At 44.3% G+C, this 17,917-nt stretch overlaps 1 protein-coding gene and 1 long non-coding RNA gene across 2 annotated transcripts in view; one reads left to right on the forward strand and one right to left on the reverse strand.

The window, feature by feature from the left end:
* The window catches only part of LOC139574675 (netrin receptor UNC5A-like), a 623,219-nt gene that overhangs the window by 201,330 nt on the left and 403,972 nt on the right, over positions 1 to 17,917 (reverse strand). Inside the window, exon 3 of the mRNA XM_071399451.1 lies at positions 14,200 to 14,343. Within this exon, the coding sequence (XP_071255552.1) occupies positions 14,200 to 14,343 (144 nt within the window). The remainder of the gene's footprint in view (positions 1 to 14,199; positions 14,344 to 17,917) is intronic.
* On the forward strand, positions 6,761 to 7,478 carry LOC139574674 (uncharacterized). Its single transcript, XR_011674812.1, has 2 exons — positions 6,761 to 6,865; positions 6,992 to 7,478. It is a non-coding gene; the product is annotated as an uncharacterized lncRNA (long non-coding RNA).

Here is a 17,917-nt window from a genome sequence, read left to right on the forward strand (position 1 = left end):
CTCTCTAGGGGTATGTCTATTACAGTCCTGTCTCTCTCTCTCTAAGGGTATGTCTATTACCGTCCTGTCTCTCTCTATAAGGGTATGTCTATTAACGTCCTGTCTCTCTCTCTATAAGGGTATGTCTATTACCGTCCTGTCTCTCTCTATAAGGGTATGTCTATTACCGTCCTGTCTCTCTCTCTCTAAGGGTATGTATATTACCGTCCTGTCTCTCTCTCTAAGGGTATGTCTATTACCGTCCTGTCTCTCTCTCTCTATAAGGGTATGTCTATTACCGTCCTGTCTCTCTCTCTAAGGGTATGTCTATTACCGTCCTGTCTCTCTCTCTATAAGGGTATGTCTATTACCGTCCTGTCTCTCTCTCTCTATAAGGGTATGTCTATTACCGTCCTGTCTCTCTCTCTATAAGGGTATGTCTATTACCGTCCTGTCTCTCTCTCTAAGGGTATGTCTATTACCGTCCTGTCTCTCTCTCTCTAGGGTTATGTCTATTACCGTCCTGTCTCTCTCTCTCTAAGGGTATGTATATTACCGTCCTGTCTCTCTCTCTATAAGGGTATGTCTATTACAGTCCTGTCTCTCTCTCTAGGGGTATGTCTATTACAGTCCTGTCTCTCTCTCTCTAGGGGTATGTCTATTACCGTCCTGTCTCTCTCTCTCTAAGGGTATGTATATTACCGTCCTGTCTCTCTCTCTCTAAGGGTATGTCTATTACTGTCCTGTCTCTCTCTCTATAAGGGTATGTCTATTACCGTCCTGTCTCTCTCTCTCTAGGGGTATGTCTATTACCGTCCTGTCTCTCTCTATAAGGGTATGTCTATTACCGTCCTGTCTCTCTCTCTCTATAAGGGTATGTCTATTACCGTCCTGTCTCTCTCTCTCTAGGGGTATGTCTATTACCGTCCTGTCTCTCTCTCTCTAAGGGTATGTATATTACCGTCCTGTCTCTCTCTCTCTAAGGGTATGTCTATTACCGTCCTGTCTCTCTCTCTCTAAGGGTATGTCTATTACTGTCCTGTCTCTCTCTCTATAAGGGTATGTCTATTACCGTCCTGTCTCTCTCTCTCTAGGGGTATGTCTATTACCGTCCTGTCTCTCTCTCTCTAAGGGTATGTATATTACCGTCCTGTCTCTCTCTCTATAAGGGTATGTCTATTACAGTCCTGTCTCTCTCTCTAGGGGTATGTCTATTACAGTCCTGTCTCTCTCTCTCTAAGGGTATGTCTATTACCGTCCTGTCTCTCTCTATAAGGGTATGTCTATTAACGTCCTGTCTCTCTCTCTATAAGGGTATGTCTATTACCGTCCTGTCTCTCTCTATAAGGGTATGTCTATTACCGTCCTGTCTCTCTCTCTCTAAGGGTATGTATATTACCGTCCTGTCTCTCTCTCTAAGGGTATGTCTATTACCGTCCTGTCTCTCTCTCTCTATAAGGGTATGTCTATTACCGTCCTGTCTCTCTCTCTAAGGGTATGTCTATTACCGTCCTGTCTCTCTCTCTATAAGGGTATGTCTATTACCGTCCTGTCTCTCTCTCTCTATAAGGGTATGTCTATTACCGTCCTGTCTCTCTCTCTATAAGGGTATGTCTATTACCGTCCTGTCTCTCTCTCTAAGGGTATGTCTATTACCGTCCTGTCTCTCTCTCTCTAGGGTTATGTCTATTACCGTCCTGTCTCTCTCTCTCTAAGGGTATGTATATTACCGTCCTGTCTCTCTCTCTATAAGGGTATGTCTATTACAGTCCTGTCTCTCTCTCTAGGGGTATGTCTATTACAGTCCTGTCTCTCTCTCTCTAAGGGTATGTCTATTACCGTCCTGTCTCTCTCTATAAGGGTATGTCTATTACCGTCCTGTCTCTCTCTCTATAAGGGTATGTCTATTACCGTCCTGTCTCTCTCTATAAGGGTATGTCTATTACCGTCCTGTCTCTCTCTCTAAGGGTATGTCTATTACAGTCCTGTCTCTCTCTCTCTATAAGGGTATGTCTATTACCGTCCTGTCTCTCTCTCTAAGGGTATGTCTATTACCGTCCTGTCTCTCTCTCTCTAAGGGTATGTCTATTACCGTCCTGTCTCTCTCTCTCTAAGGGTATGTCTATTACCGTCCTGTCTCTCTCTCTCTGTGAGGGTCAATCTGTTACCCACCCTGTTTCTCTCTATAAGGGTACGCCTGTCCCTTCTGTCTCTCTCTCTGTGAGGGTATGTCTGCCCCTCCCGTCCCTCTCTCTGTGAGGATGCCTTCCTCTCTGTTCTGTTCCTCTCTGCTCTGTTCTGTTATTTTCCTCTCTGTGCCTCTCTGTACTGTTCCTCTCTGTTCTGTACTGTTCCTCTCTGTTCTGTTCGGTTCCTCTCTGTTCTGTTCCTCTCTGTACTTTTCCTCTCAGTTCTGTTCCTCTCTGTTCTGTTCCTCTCTGTTCTGTTCTGTTCCTCTCTGTTCTGTTCCTCTCTGTTCTGTTCCTCTCTGTTCTGTTCCTCTCTGTTCTGTTCTGTTCCTCTCTGTTCTGTTCTGTTCCTCTCTGTTCTGTTCCTCTCTGTACTGTGCCTCTCTGTTCTGTTCCTCTCTGTTCTGTTCTGTACTGTTCTGTTCCTCTCTGTACTGTTCCTCTCTGTTCTGTTCCTCTCTGTTCTGTACTGTTCCTCTCTGTACTGTTCCTCTCTGTTCGGTTCTGTTTGGAATAATGCATATTTATTGTATTTAAGGGCTTTATGGGAAACATATGTTAACATTGCCAAAGCAAAGGGAATAGATAATAAACAGAAGTGAAATAAACAATAAACAGTGTACAGTAAATATTACACAAAAGTTCCATAATAATAAAGACATTTAAAATGTCATATTATGTATATATACAGTGTTGTAACGATGTGCAAATAGTTAAAGTACAAAAGGGAAAATAAATCAACATAAATATGGGTTGTATTTACAATGGTGTTTGATCTTCACTGGTTGCCCTTTTCTTGTGGCAACAGGTCATAAATCTTGCTGCTGTGATGGAACACTGTGGAATTTCACCCAGTAGATATGGGAGTTTATTCAAATGTATCTGTTTTCAAATTCTTTGTGGATCTGTGTAATTTGAGGGAAATATGTGTCTCTAATATGGTCATACATTGGGCAGGAGGTTAGGAAGTGCAGCTCAGTTTCCACCTCATTTGTGGGCAGTGTGCACATAGCCTGTCTTCTCTTGAGAGCCAGGTCTGCCTACGGCGGCCTTTCTCAATAGCAAGGCTATGCTCACTGAGTCTGTACATAGTCAAAGCTTTCCTTAAGTTTGGGTCAGTCACAGTGGTCAGGTATTCTGCCACTGTGTACTCTCTGTTTAGGGACAAATAGCATTCTAGTTTGCTCTGTTTTTTTGTTAATTCTTTCCAATGTGTCAAGTAATTCTCTTTTTGTTTTCTCATGATTTGGTTGGGTCTAATTGTGCTGTTGTCCTGGGGCTCTGTGGGGTGTGTTTGTGTTTGTCAACAGAGCCCCAGGACCAGCTTGCTTAGGGGACTCTTCTCCACGTTCATCTCTCTGTAGGTGATGGCTTTGTTATGGAAGGTTTGGGAATCGCTTCCTTTTAGGTGGTTGTAGAATTTAACGTCTCTTTTCTGGATTTTGATAATTAGCGGGTATTGGCCTAATTCTGCTCTGCATGCATTATTTGGTGTTTTACGTTGTACACGGAGGATATTTTTGCAGAATTCTGCATGCAGAGTCTCAATTTGGTGTTTGTCCCATTTTGTGAATTCTTGGTTGGTGAGCGGACCCCAGACCTCACAACCATAAAGGGCAATGGGTTCTATAACTGACTGAAGTATTTTTAGACAGATCCTAATTGGTAGGTCAAATGTTATGTTCCTTTTGATGTTATAGAAGGCCCTTCTTGCCTTGTCTCTCAGATCGTTCACAGCTTTGTGGAAGTTACCTGTGGCGCTGATGTTTAGGCCGAGGTATGTTTAGCTTTTCTGTGTGCTCCAGGGCAACGGTGTCTAGATGGAGTTTGTATATTTTTTTTGGAACACCATTATTTGTGTCTTACTGAGATTTACTGACAGGGCCCAGGTCTGACAGGGCCCAGGTCTGACAGGGACAGGGCCCAGGTCTGACAGGGCCCAGGTATGACAGGGCCCAGGTCTGACAGGGCCCAGGTCTGACAGGGCCCAGGTCTGACAGGGACAGGGCCCAGGTCTGACAGGGCCCAGCTATGACAGGGCCCAGGTCTGACAGGGCCCAGGTCTGTCAGGGCCCAGGTCTGTCCTGGGCCCAGGTCTGACAGGGCCCAGGTCTGTCAGGGCCCAGGTCTGACAGGGCCCAGGTCTGACAGGGCCCAGGTCTGACAGGGCCCAGGTCTGACAGGGCCCAGGTCTGACAGGGCCCAGGTCTGACAGGGCCCAGGTCTGACAGGGCCCAGGTCTGACAGGGCCCAGGTCTGACAGGGCCCAGGTCTGACAGGGCCCAGGTCTGACAGGGCCCAGGTCTGTCAGGGCCCAGGTCTGACAGGGCCCAGGTCTGACAGGGCCCAGGTCTGACAGGGCCCAGGTCTGACAGGGCCCAGGTCTGACAGGGCCCAGGTCTGACAGGGCCCAGGTCTGACAGGGCCCAGGTCTGACAGGGCCCAGGTCTGACAGGGCCCAGGTCTGACAGGGCCCAGGTCTGACAGGGCCCAGGTCTGACAGGGCCCAGGTCTGACAGGGCCCAGGTCTTTCCATCAATTTGTATCGCAGACCCTCATGTCAAATTGAGTCAAAAGCTTTTTTGAAGTCAACAAAGCATGAGAAGACTGCCTTTGTTTTGGTCCGTTCTGATAATTTGGTAAAAAGTCCTGTAGTTCATCAATCATCAACCATCAATGTAATTGGAGAATCCAGTGGGTTCTGGTCTTTAATAGTTGTTTCTAAGACTTGTAATTGATCATGTTTTTGCTGTTTGTTCTTTGTTTTCGAGACAACAATATTAGAGAAGTGGTTTATCCATACATCTCCATTTTGGATAGATAATTCTTCGTGTTGTTTGTTTAGTGTTTTCCAATTTTCCCAGAAGTGGTTAGATTCTATGGATTCTTCAATTACATTGAGCTGATTTCTGACGTGCTGTTCCTTCTTTTTCCGTAGTGTATTTCTGTATTGTTTTAGTGATTCACCATAGTGAAGGCGTAGACTCAGGTTTTCTGGGTCTCTCTGTTTTTGGTTGGACAGGTTTCTCCACTTCTTTATCAGGTTTTTGCATTCTTCATCAAACCATTTGTCACTTTTGTTAATTCTCTTAGGTTGTCTGCTTGACATGTTTAGATTTGATAGGAAAGCTGAGACGTCAAATATACTGTTTAGGTTTTCTACTGCCAAGTTTACACCTTCACTATTACAGTGAAATGTTTTGTCCAGGAAGTTGTCTAAAAGGGAGGGAATTTGTTGTTGCCTAATTGTTTTTTTGGTAGGTTTCCACACTACTTTCCTTCCATCTATAGCACATGTGTCAAACTCAAGGCCCGCGGGCCAGATGTGGCCCGCCAGGTCATTTTATGTGGCCCGCGAGAGCTTAAAAGTTTTGAGTGTCTAAAAATAAATACCAAAAAATAAATTAAGAGCGTGCTTTGACCAAAAACTACATTCCCACAATGCCTTTCGACTACGCTAGCCACGGCAGTGTCCATGCCAACGAGTGGAATTGAGATATAAATAATGATCCCAAAATGTCCAGAAAGAGAAAAGTTGATGCAGACGGAAGACTGTTTCAAGAAAGATGGGAAGGCGAATACTTGTTTGCGCTTCAAGGAGAAAGACCGGTATGTCTTTTGTGTTACGAGGCGGTGTCGGTTGTCAAAGAGTACAATCTGCGTCGACATTTTGACACCAAACACGGAGCTAAGTACGCTAAAGCTAGCCTTCAAGAAAAGCAACAAATTGCCCAAGAATTAAAAGGCAAACTGCGGTCGCAGCAGAGTTTGTTCATGAAATCCACAGCCAAAAACGAGGCCGCGGTGAAAGCTAGCTTCATTGTGGCTGAAGAAATCGCCCACGCTTCCAAGTCTTTTTCAGAGGGAGAGTTTTTGAAGCAGTGCATGCTGAAGGTCTGTGAGCAGGTGTGTCCCGACCAGTTACAGACTTTTAAAAATGTCAGTTTATCAAGAAACACCATCGTCGACCGAGTGAAGGAACTAGCAGAAAATCTTACAACACAGCTGGCCGAGGAGACACGCAGCTACACAGCTTTTTCATTAGCTGTTGATGAAAGCACAGATAACACGGACACAGCGCAGTTATCAATTTTTATTAGAGGCGTAAAGTCGGACCTCTCTATCACTGAGGAGCTGTTGGATGTGGCTGCAATGCATGGGACCACGACGGGACAGAACATTTTTGATGCGGTAGAGAAGTCCGTAAGTAAAAATGCATTGCAGTGGGAAAACTTGGTAGGATTAACTACAGACGGTGCACCGGCAATGTGTGGAGGAAAAGTGGGCTTGGTTGGACTAATGAAGGGGAAAATGCAAAAAATGAACTGTCACACGCCTTTGATAACGTATCATTGCATTATCCATCAAGAAGCTTTGTGTGGGAAGGTGCTGGGGATGGAGGACATTGTGACCACAGTCATGAAAACAGTGAACTTCATTCGGGCGCGTGGCCTGAATCACCGTCAGTTCCAGCAGTTTTTGCTGGAGATGGGCTCGGAACACGGGGATGTGCTGTACCATACAGAAGTGCGGTGGCTGAGTAGGAGCAAAGTCCTCAAGCGATTTTTCGAGCTCAGGAATGCTCAGGAAAGCCTCCATGCTGTTCTACGCATTGCCTCAGCACAGGACCTAAAACCAGACATTGACACACTGGTAACGGGAAAACGGTGTCAGACATCTGGTCAGAAAACACACAGGCAAGCATTTTTTTTTAAACTTAATTAAAATATAATAAAATGTAATTCAACCAAGAAGAAGAACAGTTAAACTGTGTGCAATTTAATGATTGTGCTTGCATTTTGTTTTGTGTTTATCATTTTCAGAACATGATCAATCGATAGTAGAGAGAGAATCCACTTGGTGTGTTCAAGGACAGGCAGCATCTCCTCATCAAAGACTAACCGAAAAACTTGACCAATATAGTTGTGAACTGAGTCAACCTTTATTTTGGTATTTTTAGTTGATTACATATTATTTATGTGTAGCTGCTGTAGTAATTATTTAATGTTTGCAGGTTTATGTGTGTATGCAGACAAATTGTTGTCATCAAACCATCAGTTGGGTGCACGGCTGTGTGCAGCCTTTTTTTGTAAAATGCTACATGTGTCATACATGTTCTTTGCAGCTAAGTTTTATGTTATTTTTCTTTATTCACTTGGACAGTTTGATCCTTCATTAATGGAGTTATGTGGGTTTTCATAAGCTGACAAAATTTAAAAGGATTTATGTTAGAGCTACAAGCAAACATATATTTTCTATGCAACTGTAATTGTCACTTGAATAAGTTATAATAAATAATGAGTTATTTAACATTAAGGAGGAGTTACATTTATTTTACATTACATTCGATTACATTTATAAGTTACATCTGGCCCTTTGAGGACAGCCATTATGCTGATGTGGCCCTCGGTGAAAATGAGTTTGACACCCCTGATCTATAGCATTTCTTAATATTATTCAGTTCCTTTGGCTTTGATGCATCATGATTGAGTGTTTCTCTGTTCAGGTAGACTGTGATCTGATAGGGGTGTCAGTGGGCTGACTGTGAACACTCTGAGAGACTCTGGGTTGAGGTCAGTGATAAAGTAGTCTACAATACTGACGTTCAAGAGATGAGCTGTATGTATACCTACCATAGGAGTTACCCCGAAGCCTACTATTGACTTTGTACAGACCCAGCGAGCGTAGGAGTTGTGACCCATTTTTGTTGGTTGTTTTTGTCTTGGGGGGCATATTTGGGAGGGAATACTGTCACCCAATGTATTTGATGGAGTCTGGGTTCCTGCTCTTTTCCTGCTCAGACCTTGTATTTTCCAGGATTTGATAGTGAAAGAGTGTCAGTCGAGTGTTGTTTTCCATTACAGTAGGTGTGAGCAGCGCATGGTGAGCATCTGATATACATAAATATTAGGTTGCAGGTTGGGGCTTAGGGGAGGGAGGGGGGGGGGGGGGGTGCATTAGTGATGGTTGGGCCTGTTGCTCTGCTCACAGCCTGGGCATATGTTCAGCTGTCACTCTCTCTCCATCCCCCACTCTCTCTCTCTCACTTTTGTTCTCCCTCCCTCCCTCCCTCCCTCCCTCCCTATCTCCCTCTCCCTCTCCCTCTCTCTCTCTCTCTCTCTCTCTCTCTCTCTCTCTCTCATATCCCTAGGCAGATTTGGCACTGCCTCACACTGCTAAATCTCCAGTCTGTTTTTATTCTCATCATAGATGTCATTGCTGATATATATATACTGTGGTGTAGATCATTATGTATGGGTGCATCCCAAAAGGCATCCTATTCCTTATGTAGTGCACTACGTTTGGCCAAGGCCCATAGGGATCTGTACAAAAGTAGTGCACTTCATAGGGAATAGGGATTCATTTGCACTGTCCCCCCCCAACATCATGCACTGAATCTTATTCACATTATGTTAGAAAACATTGACTTGGCCTATGGGGCTATCTCTACTGTCAGACACCACAATGAGAGTCTCTTCTCTACAGGATATCTCTACTGTCAGACACCACAATGAGAGTCTCTTCTCTACAGGATATCTCTACTGTCAGACACCACAATGAGAGTCTCTTCTCTACAGGATATCTCTACTGTCAGACACCACAATGAGAGTCTCTTCTCTACAGGATATCTCTACTGTCAGACACCACAATGAGAGTCTCTTCTCTACAGGATATCTCTACTGTCAGACACCACAATGAGAGTCTCTTCTCTACAGGATATCTCTACTGTCAGACACCACTATGAGAGTCTCTTCTCTACAGGATATCTCTACTGTCAGACACCACAATGAGAGTCTCTTCTCTACAGGATATCTCTACTGTCAGACACCACTATGAGAGTGTCTTCTCTACAGGATATCTCTACTGTCAGACACCACTATGAGAGTGTCTTCTCTACAGGATATCTCTACTGTCAGACACCACAATGAGAGTCTCTTCTCTACAGGATATCTCTACTGTCAGACACCACAATGAGAGTCTCTTCTCTACAGGATATCTCTACTGTTAGACACCACAATGAGAGTCTCTTCTCTACAGGATATCTCTACTGTCAGACACCACAATGAGAGTCTCTTCTCTACAGGATATCTCTACTGTCAGACACCACAATGAGAGTCTCTTCTCTACAGGATATCTCTACTGTCAGACACCACAATGAGAGTCTCTTCTCTACAGGATATCTCTACTGTCAGACACCACAATGAGAGTCTCTTCTCTACAGGATATCTCTACTGTCAGACACCACAATGAGAGTCTCTTCTCTACAGGATATCTCTACTGTCAGACACCACAATGAGAGTCTCTTCTCTACAGGATATCTCTACTGTCAGACACCACAATGAGAGTCTCTTCTCTACAGGATATCTCTACTCAGACACCACTATGAGAGTGTCTTCTCTACAGGATATCTCTACTGTCAGACACCACTATGAGAGTGTCTTCTCTACAGGATATCTCTACTGTCAGACACCACAATGAGAGTCTCTTCTCTACAGGATATCTCTACTGTCAGACACCACAATGAGAGTCTCTTCTCTACAGGATATCTCTACTGTCAGACACCACAATGAGAGTCTCTTCTCTACAGGATATCTCTACTGTCAGACACCACAATGAGAGTCTCTTCTCTACAGGATATCTCTACTCAGACACCACTATGAGAGTGTCTTCTCTACAGGATATCTCTACTGTCAGACACCACAATGAGAGTCTCTTCTCTACAGGATATCTCTACTGTCAGACACCACAATGAGAGTCTCTTCTCTACAGGATATCTCTACTGTCAGACACCACAATGAGAGTCTCTTCTCTACAGGATATCTCTACTGTCAGACACCACAATGAGAGTCTCTTCTCTACAGGATATCTCTACTCAGACACCACTATGAGAGTGTCTTCTCTACAGGATATCTCTACTGTCAGACACCACAATGAGAGTCTCTTCTCTACAGGATATCTCTACTGTCAGACACCACAATGAGAGTCTCTTCTCTACAGGATATCTCTACTGTCAGACACCACAATGAGAGTCTCTTCTCTACAGGATATCTCTACTGTCAGACACCACAATGAGAGTCTCTTCTCTACAGGATATCTCTACTGTCAGACACCACCATGAGAGTCTCTTTTCATGCCCAAAGACACATTATAATGATTGACTTGGCCTCACAGGCTTCGGTAACGTGTTAAGTAGAGTCTTGTCTTTTCCCCAAAGGCACATAATAACCACCGGCAGGTCAATAGACCCTCTTATAAAATACGTACAGAGATTGTGTCTCAATCAGAATAGCCTGTATGAATAAATGGTTTGTCATCTCTAAAAGGGACAAAATAACAACATTACAGTCATTCAGAGACACAATCCATTGATCGATACTGCCAGGAGAGTCTAGGGAGAATCAGGGATGGAATTATCAATACAGTTGGGAAGATAAAGTGCTACGGTAAGTGTTTCAGACCCCTCGACTTCTTCCACCTTTTGTAAAGTTACAGCCTTATTGTAAAAATTGATTTTTTAAAAAGTATATAATTCCTGATCCATCTACACACAATACCCCATAATGACAAAGTGAAAACAGGTTTTTAGAAATTCTTGCAGATTTATTACATATAAAAAAAATGGAAATATAACATTCACATAAGTATTCATACCCTTTACTCAGTACTTTGTTGAAGCACCTTTTGGCAGCGATTACAGCCTCGAGTCTTCTTGGGTATGACGCTACAAGCTTGGCACATCTGTATTTGGGGAGTTTCCCCCATTCCTCTCTGCAGATCCTCTCAAGCTCTGTCCGGTTGGATGGGGATCGTTGCTGCACAGCTATTTTTGGGTCTCTCCAGAGATGTTCGATCGGGTTCAAGTCTGAGCTCTGGCTGGGCCACTCAAGGTCATTCAGAGACTTGTCCTGAAACCACTCCTGCATTGTCTTGGCTGTGCGCTTAGGGTCGTTGTCCTGTTGGAAGGTGAACCTTCGCCCCAGTCTGAGGTCCTGAGCGCTCTGGAGCAGGTTTTCATCAAGGATCTCTCTGTACTTTGCTCTGTTCATTTTTCCCTCAATCCTGACTAGTCTCCCAGTCCCTGCTGCAGAAAAACATCCCCACAGCATGATGCTGCTACCACCATGCTTCACCGTAGGGATAGTTCCAGGTTTCCTCCAGACGTGACGCTTGGCATTCAGGCCAAAGAGTTCATTCTTGGATTTATCAGACCAGAGAATCTTGTTTCTCATGGTCAGAGAGTCCTTTAGGTGCCTTTGACAAACTCCAAGCGGGCTGTCATGTGCATTTTACTGAGGAGTGGCTTCCATCTGGCCACTCTACCACAAAGGCCTGATTGGTGGAGTGCTGCAGAGATCGTTGTCCTTATGGAAAGTTCTCCCATCTCCACAGAGAAGCTCTGTCAGAATGACCATCAGGTTCTTGGTCACCTCTCTGACCAAGGCCCTTCTCCCCCGATTGCTCAGTTTGGTCGGGGTATTGTGTCATTATGGGGTATTGTGTCATTATGGGGTATTGAGTCATTATGGGGTATTGAGTTGTTATGGGGTATTGAGTTGTTATGGGGTATTGTGTCATTATGGGGTATTGTGTCATTATGGGGTATTGAGTCATTATGGGGTATTGAGTCATTATGGGGTATTGAGTCATTATGGGGTAGATACCCAGTATCCTATGACAGTGATTACCGTATCGCTGCAGAATGCTGTGGTAGCCATGCTGGTTAAGTGTGCCTTGAATTATATATAAATCCCAGACAGTGTCACCAGCAAAGCACCCCAACACCATCACACCTCCTCCTCCATGCTTCACAGTGGGAACCACACATGTGGAGATGGTACGTTCACCTATTCTGCATCTCACAAAGACACGGCGGTTGGAACCAAAAATCTCAAATTTGGACTCATCAGACCAAAGGACAGATTTCCACCGGTCTAATGTCAATTGCTCGTGTTTCTTGGCCCAAGCAAGTCTCTTCTTCTTGTTGGTGTCCTTTAGTAGTGGATTCTTTGCAGTATTTTGACCATGAATGCCTGATTCACACAGTCTCCTCTGAACAGTTGATGTTGGGATGTGTCTGTAATTTGAACTCTGTGAAACATATAATTGGGATGAAATTTCTGAGGCTGGTAACTCTAAGGAACTTATCCTCTGCAGCAGAGGTAACTCTGGGTCTTCCTTTCCTGTGGCGGTCCTCATGAGAGCCAGTTTCATAAAAGCTCTTGATGGTTTTTGCGACTGCACTTGAAGACACTTTAAAAGTTCTTGCCATTTTCCAGATTGACTGACCTTCATGTCTTAAAGCAATGATGGACTGTAGTTTCTCTTTGCTTATTTGTTCTGTTCTTGCCATATTATGGACTTGGTCTTTAACCAAATAGGGCTATCTTCTGTATACCAACCCTACCCTGTCACAATACAACTGATTGGCTCAAACGCATTAAGAAGGAAAGAAATTTAACAAATTAACTTTTTAAGAAGGCACACCTGTTAATTGAAATGCATTCCAGGTGACTACCTCATGAAGCTGGTTGAGAGAATGCCAAGAGTGTGTGTTACGTTCCCCAGTTTCTGTGTTGTGGTTTTGTATTTCAGGACGGCTTCATGAAATTCCCCCAAGCAGCTGATTGGTAGGCCCCATTTGATGATTGGAGCTGACCCCGCCCTCTCGTCAGAAACAGCTGTCTTCAATTACCAAATCCTTCTCCAGCTGTATAAGCTTGGTCTTGGTTGTGGCTGAGAGACAGGTTTTGTTAAGTATTTTTGTAGCTGCTGATTTGAGATACAGTATGTGTGTGCCAATAGAACAGTGTTTTTGATTCTTGAAATTGTTTAATTACGTTTGGACTATTCTGTTTCATTTGTTCCCAGGGGGGAAGGGGAATGCACCTTGGGAGTGTTTAGGCAAGAGGCCCGCGGGCATACATATACCCGTAGTATATACTCTGTCTATGCACACTAGGTAAGACCTGGGCGGACCACCCCCTGTATTTTGGTTAGTGCACCAGGTGGTGCTAAGTTAGATAAGTAGTGGGTAGGCAGGTAAGGTAGGAGAGTGGGCTTTGATATTTACTTTCTTTGCTCTGGTTCCGTTCAGCCCCTTTTCCCAGAATTTACCGCGTGAAGGAAGCAATAAATTCCCTGTAAACAGTAAATTCTCTGTCTTTGTCATCCTTACACGCACCTACAGCCCCATACCTCTTTCACTTCACGGGGAGTTGAGTTGTAGCAGGGTGTTGCGTTTCCTCTTCCGAGAGGCGTACTTAACAGTGTGCAAAGCTGTCATCAAGGCAAAGGGTGGCGACAAAATAGAAAATATCTTTTGATTTGTTTAACACTTTTTTTGGTTACTACATGATTCCATATGAGTTATTTCATAGTTTTTATGTCTGTACTATTATTCTACAATGTAGAAAATAGTAAAAATAAAGAAAAACCCTTGAATGAGTAGGTGTGTCCAAACTTTTGATTGGTAGTTTACATGTGATGCCTTATGGCTCTCCTTGGTTCGATAGGACACCCTTGTTCCAACCCTGTCTCATATCAGTTATCTTATAATAGTAGATCTGCGACTGTACTTACAGGTGATCCTGACGTAGTCTTTATATCAGAGTAATACTTACAGGTGATCCTGACGTAGTCTTTATATCAGAGTAATACTTACAGGAGATCCTGACGTAGTCTTTATATCAGAGTAATACTTACAGGTGATCCTGACGTAGTCTTTATATCAGAGTAATACTTACAGGTGATCCTGACGTAGTCTTTATATCAGAGTAATACTTACAGGTGATCCTGACGTAGTCTTTATATCAGAGTAATACTTACAGGTGATCCTGACGTAGTCTTTATATCAGAGTAATACTTACAGGCGATCCTGACGTAGTCTTTATATCAGAGTAATACTTACAGGTGATCCTGACGTAGTCTTTATATCAGAGTAATACTTACAGGTGATCCTGACGTAGTCTTTATATCAGAGTAATACTTACAGGTGATCCTGACGTAGTCTTTATATCAGAGTAATACTTACAGGCGATCCTGACGTATGCCTTTTGGCTCTTCTGGGTTCCCGTAGTGCTCCAGGCAACACACTGGCACCAATAGTCATCCAGACCAAAGATCTTCTCAACCTGCTGTCTGGAGATATCTATCTTCACCTGCATGATGGGCAGACCTGCAACACAGACCATAGAGACTACAGTTAGGACTGTCTAGACCTGCAACACAGACCATAGAGACTACAGTTAGGACCTGCAACACATACCATAGAGACTACAGTTAGGACCTGCAACACAGACCATAGAGACTACAGTTAGGACCTGCAACACAGACCATAGAGACTACAGTTAGGACCTGCAACACAGACCATAGAGACTACAGTTAGGACCTGCAACACAGACCATAGAGACTACAGTTAGGACCTGCAACACAGACCATAGAGACTACAGTTAGGACCTGCAACACAGACCATAGAGACTACAGTTAGGACTGTCTAGAGGTAGGATACATAGACCAGTCAGACCTGCAACACAGACCATAGAGACTACAGTTAGGACCTGCAACACAGACCATAGAGACTACAGTTAGGACTGTCTAGAGGTAGGATATATAGACCAGTCAGACCTGCAACACAGACCATAGAGACTACAGTTAGGACTGTCTAGAGGTAGGATACATAGACCAGTCAGACCTGCAACACAGACCATAGAGACTACAGTTAGGCCTGTCTAGCGGTATAATATATAGACCAGTCAGACCTGCAACACACACCATAGAGACTACAGTTAGGCCTGTCTAGAGGTAGGATATATAGACCAGTCAGACCTGCAACACAGACCATAGAGACTACAGTTAGGCCTGTCTAGAGGTAGGATATATAGACCAGTCAGACCTGCAACACAGACCATAGAGACTACAGTTAGGCCTGTCTAGAGGTAGGATATATAGACCAGTCAGACCTGCAACACAGACCATAGAGACTACAGTTAGGACTGTCTAGAGGTAGAATATATAGACCAGTCAGACCTGCAACACAGACCATAGAGACTACAGTTAGGCCTGTCTAGAGGTAGGATATATAGACCAGTCAGACCTGCAACACAGACCATAGAGACTACAGTTAGGACCTGCAACACAGACCATAGAGACTACAGTTAGGACTGTCTAGAGGTTGGATACAGAATAGAATCAGGAGACAGGACACTGACCATAGGAAGGATACAGAATAGAGTCAGGAGACAGGACACTGACCATAGGAAGGATACAGAATAGAGTCAGGAGACAGGACACTGATCATAGGAAGGATACAGAATAGAGTCAGGAGACAGGACACTGACCATAGGAAGGATACAGAATAGAGTCAGGAGACAGGACACTGATCATAGGAAGGATACAGAATAGAGTCAGGAGACAGGACACTGACCATAGGAAGGATACAGAATAGAGTCAGGAGACAGGACACTGACCATAGGAAGGATACAGAATAGAGTCAGGAGACAGGACACTGACCATAGGAAGGATACAGAATAGAGTCAGGAGACAGGACACTGATCATAGGAAGGATACAGAATAGAGTCAGGAGACAGGACACTGATCATAGGAAGGATACAGAATAGAGTCAGGAGACAGGACACTGACCATAGGAAGGATACAGAATAGAGTCAGGAGACAGGACACTGATCATAGGAAGGATACAGAATAGAGTCAGGAGACAGGACACTGACCATAGGAAGGATACAGAATAGAGTCAGGAGACAGGACTGACCATAGGAAGGATACAGAATAGAGTCAGGAGACAGGACACTGACCATAGGAAGGATACAGAATAGAGTCAGGAGACAGGACACTGACCATAGGAAGGATACAGAATAGAGTCAGGAGACAGGACACTGACCATAGGAAGGATACAGAATAGAGTCAGGAGACAGGACACTGACCATAGGAAGGATACAGAATAGAGTCAGGAGACAGGACACTGACCATAGGAAGGATACAGAATAGAGTCAGGAGACAGGACACTGACCATAGGAAGGATACAGAATAGAGTCAGGAGACAGGACACTGACCATAGGAAGGATACAGAATAGAGTCAGGAGACAGGACACTGACCATAGGAAGGATACAGAATAGAGTCAGGAGACAGGACTGACCATAGGAAGGATACAGAATAGAGTCAGGAGACAGGACACTGACCATAGGAAGGATACAGAATAGAGTCAGGAGACAGGACACTGATCATAGGAAGGATACAGAATAGAGTCAGGAGACAGGACACTGACCATAGGAAGGATACAGAATAGAGTCAGGAGACAGTTAGGAAACAGAGAAGAGGTCTAGTTTGAGATTAAGATTGACTTCAGTTTCAGTCTAGGGTTAGGAAACAGTTCAGAGTCAGGACACCGCCAGGGGTCAGAGTAACAGTTCAGAGTCAGGACACCGCCAGGGGTCAGAGTAACAGTTCAGAGTCAGGACACCGCCAGGGGTCAGAGTAACAGTTCAGAGTCAGGACACCGCCAGGGGTCAGAGTAACAGTTCAGAGTCAGGACACCGCCAGGGGTCAGAGTAACAGTTCAGAGTCAGGACACCGCCAGGGGTCAGAGTAACAGTTCAGAGTCAGGACACCGCCAGGGGTCAGAGTAACAGTTCAGAGTCAGGACACCGCCAGGGGTCAGAGTAACAGTTCAGAGTCAGGACACCGCCAGGGGTCAGAGTAACAGTTCAGAGTCAGGACACCGCCAGGGGTCAGAGTAAAGGAGTTGAGTTTGTGTTTAGTCTGGGGTCATGACATACAGTAGATCAGACAGAAGCAGTGGATACAGAAGTCAGGACCCAAAAGAAGTCTAGAACTACCAAAGGTAACTATATCTAGAGCCAGAACTGAGGTCTATATAGAGTCCATCTAGAGCCAGAACTGAGGACTATATAGAGTCCATCTAGATTCAGAACTGAGGTCTATATAGAGTCCATCTAGAGTCAGAACTGAGGACTATATAGAGTCCATCTAGAGTCAGAACTGAGGTCTATATGGAGTCCATCTAGAGCCAGAACTGAGGTCTATATAGAGTCCATCTAGAGTCAGAACTGAGGTCTATATAGAGTCCATCTAGAGTCAGAACTGAGGTCTATATAGAGTCCATCTAGAGCCAGAACTGAGGTCTATATAGAGTCCATCTAGAGTCAGAACTGAGGTCTATATAGAGTCCATCTAGAGTCAGAACTGAGGTCTATATAGAGTCCATCTAGAGCCAGAACTGAGGTCTATATAGAGTCCATCTAGAGCCAGAACTGAGGTCTATATAGAGTCCATCTAGAGCCAGAACTGAGGTCTATATAGAGTCCATCTAGAGCCAGAACTGAGGTCTATATAGAGTCCATCTAGAGCCAGAACTGAGGTCTATATAGAGTCCATCTAGAGCCAGAACTGAGGTCTATATAGAGTCCATCTAGAGTCAGAACTGAGGTCTATATAGAGTCCATCTAGAACCAGAACTGAGGTCTATATAGAGTCCATCTAGAGCCAGAACTGAGGTCTATATAGAGTCCATCTAGAGCCAGAACTGAGGTCTATATAGAGTACATCTAGAGCCAGAACTGAGGTCTATATAGCGTCCATCTAGAGCCAGAACTGAGGTCTATATAGAGTCCATCTAGAGCCAGAACTGAGGTCTATATAGCGTCCATCTAGAGCCAGAACTGAGGTCTATATAGAGTCCATCTAGAGCCAGAACTGAGGTCTATATAGAGTCCAT

Source organism: Salvelinus alpinus, chromosome 4 (genome assembly GCF_045679555.1).
Source record: "Salvelinus alpinus chromosome 4, SLU_Salpinus.1, whole genome shotgun sequence".
Classification (NCBI taxonomy): Eukaryota; Metazoa; Chordata; class Actinopteri; order Salmoniformes; family Salmonidae; genus Salvelinus; species Salvelinus alpinus.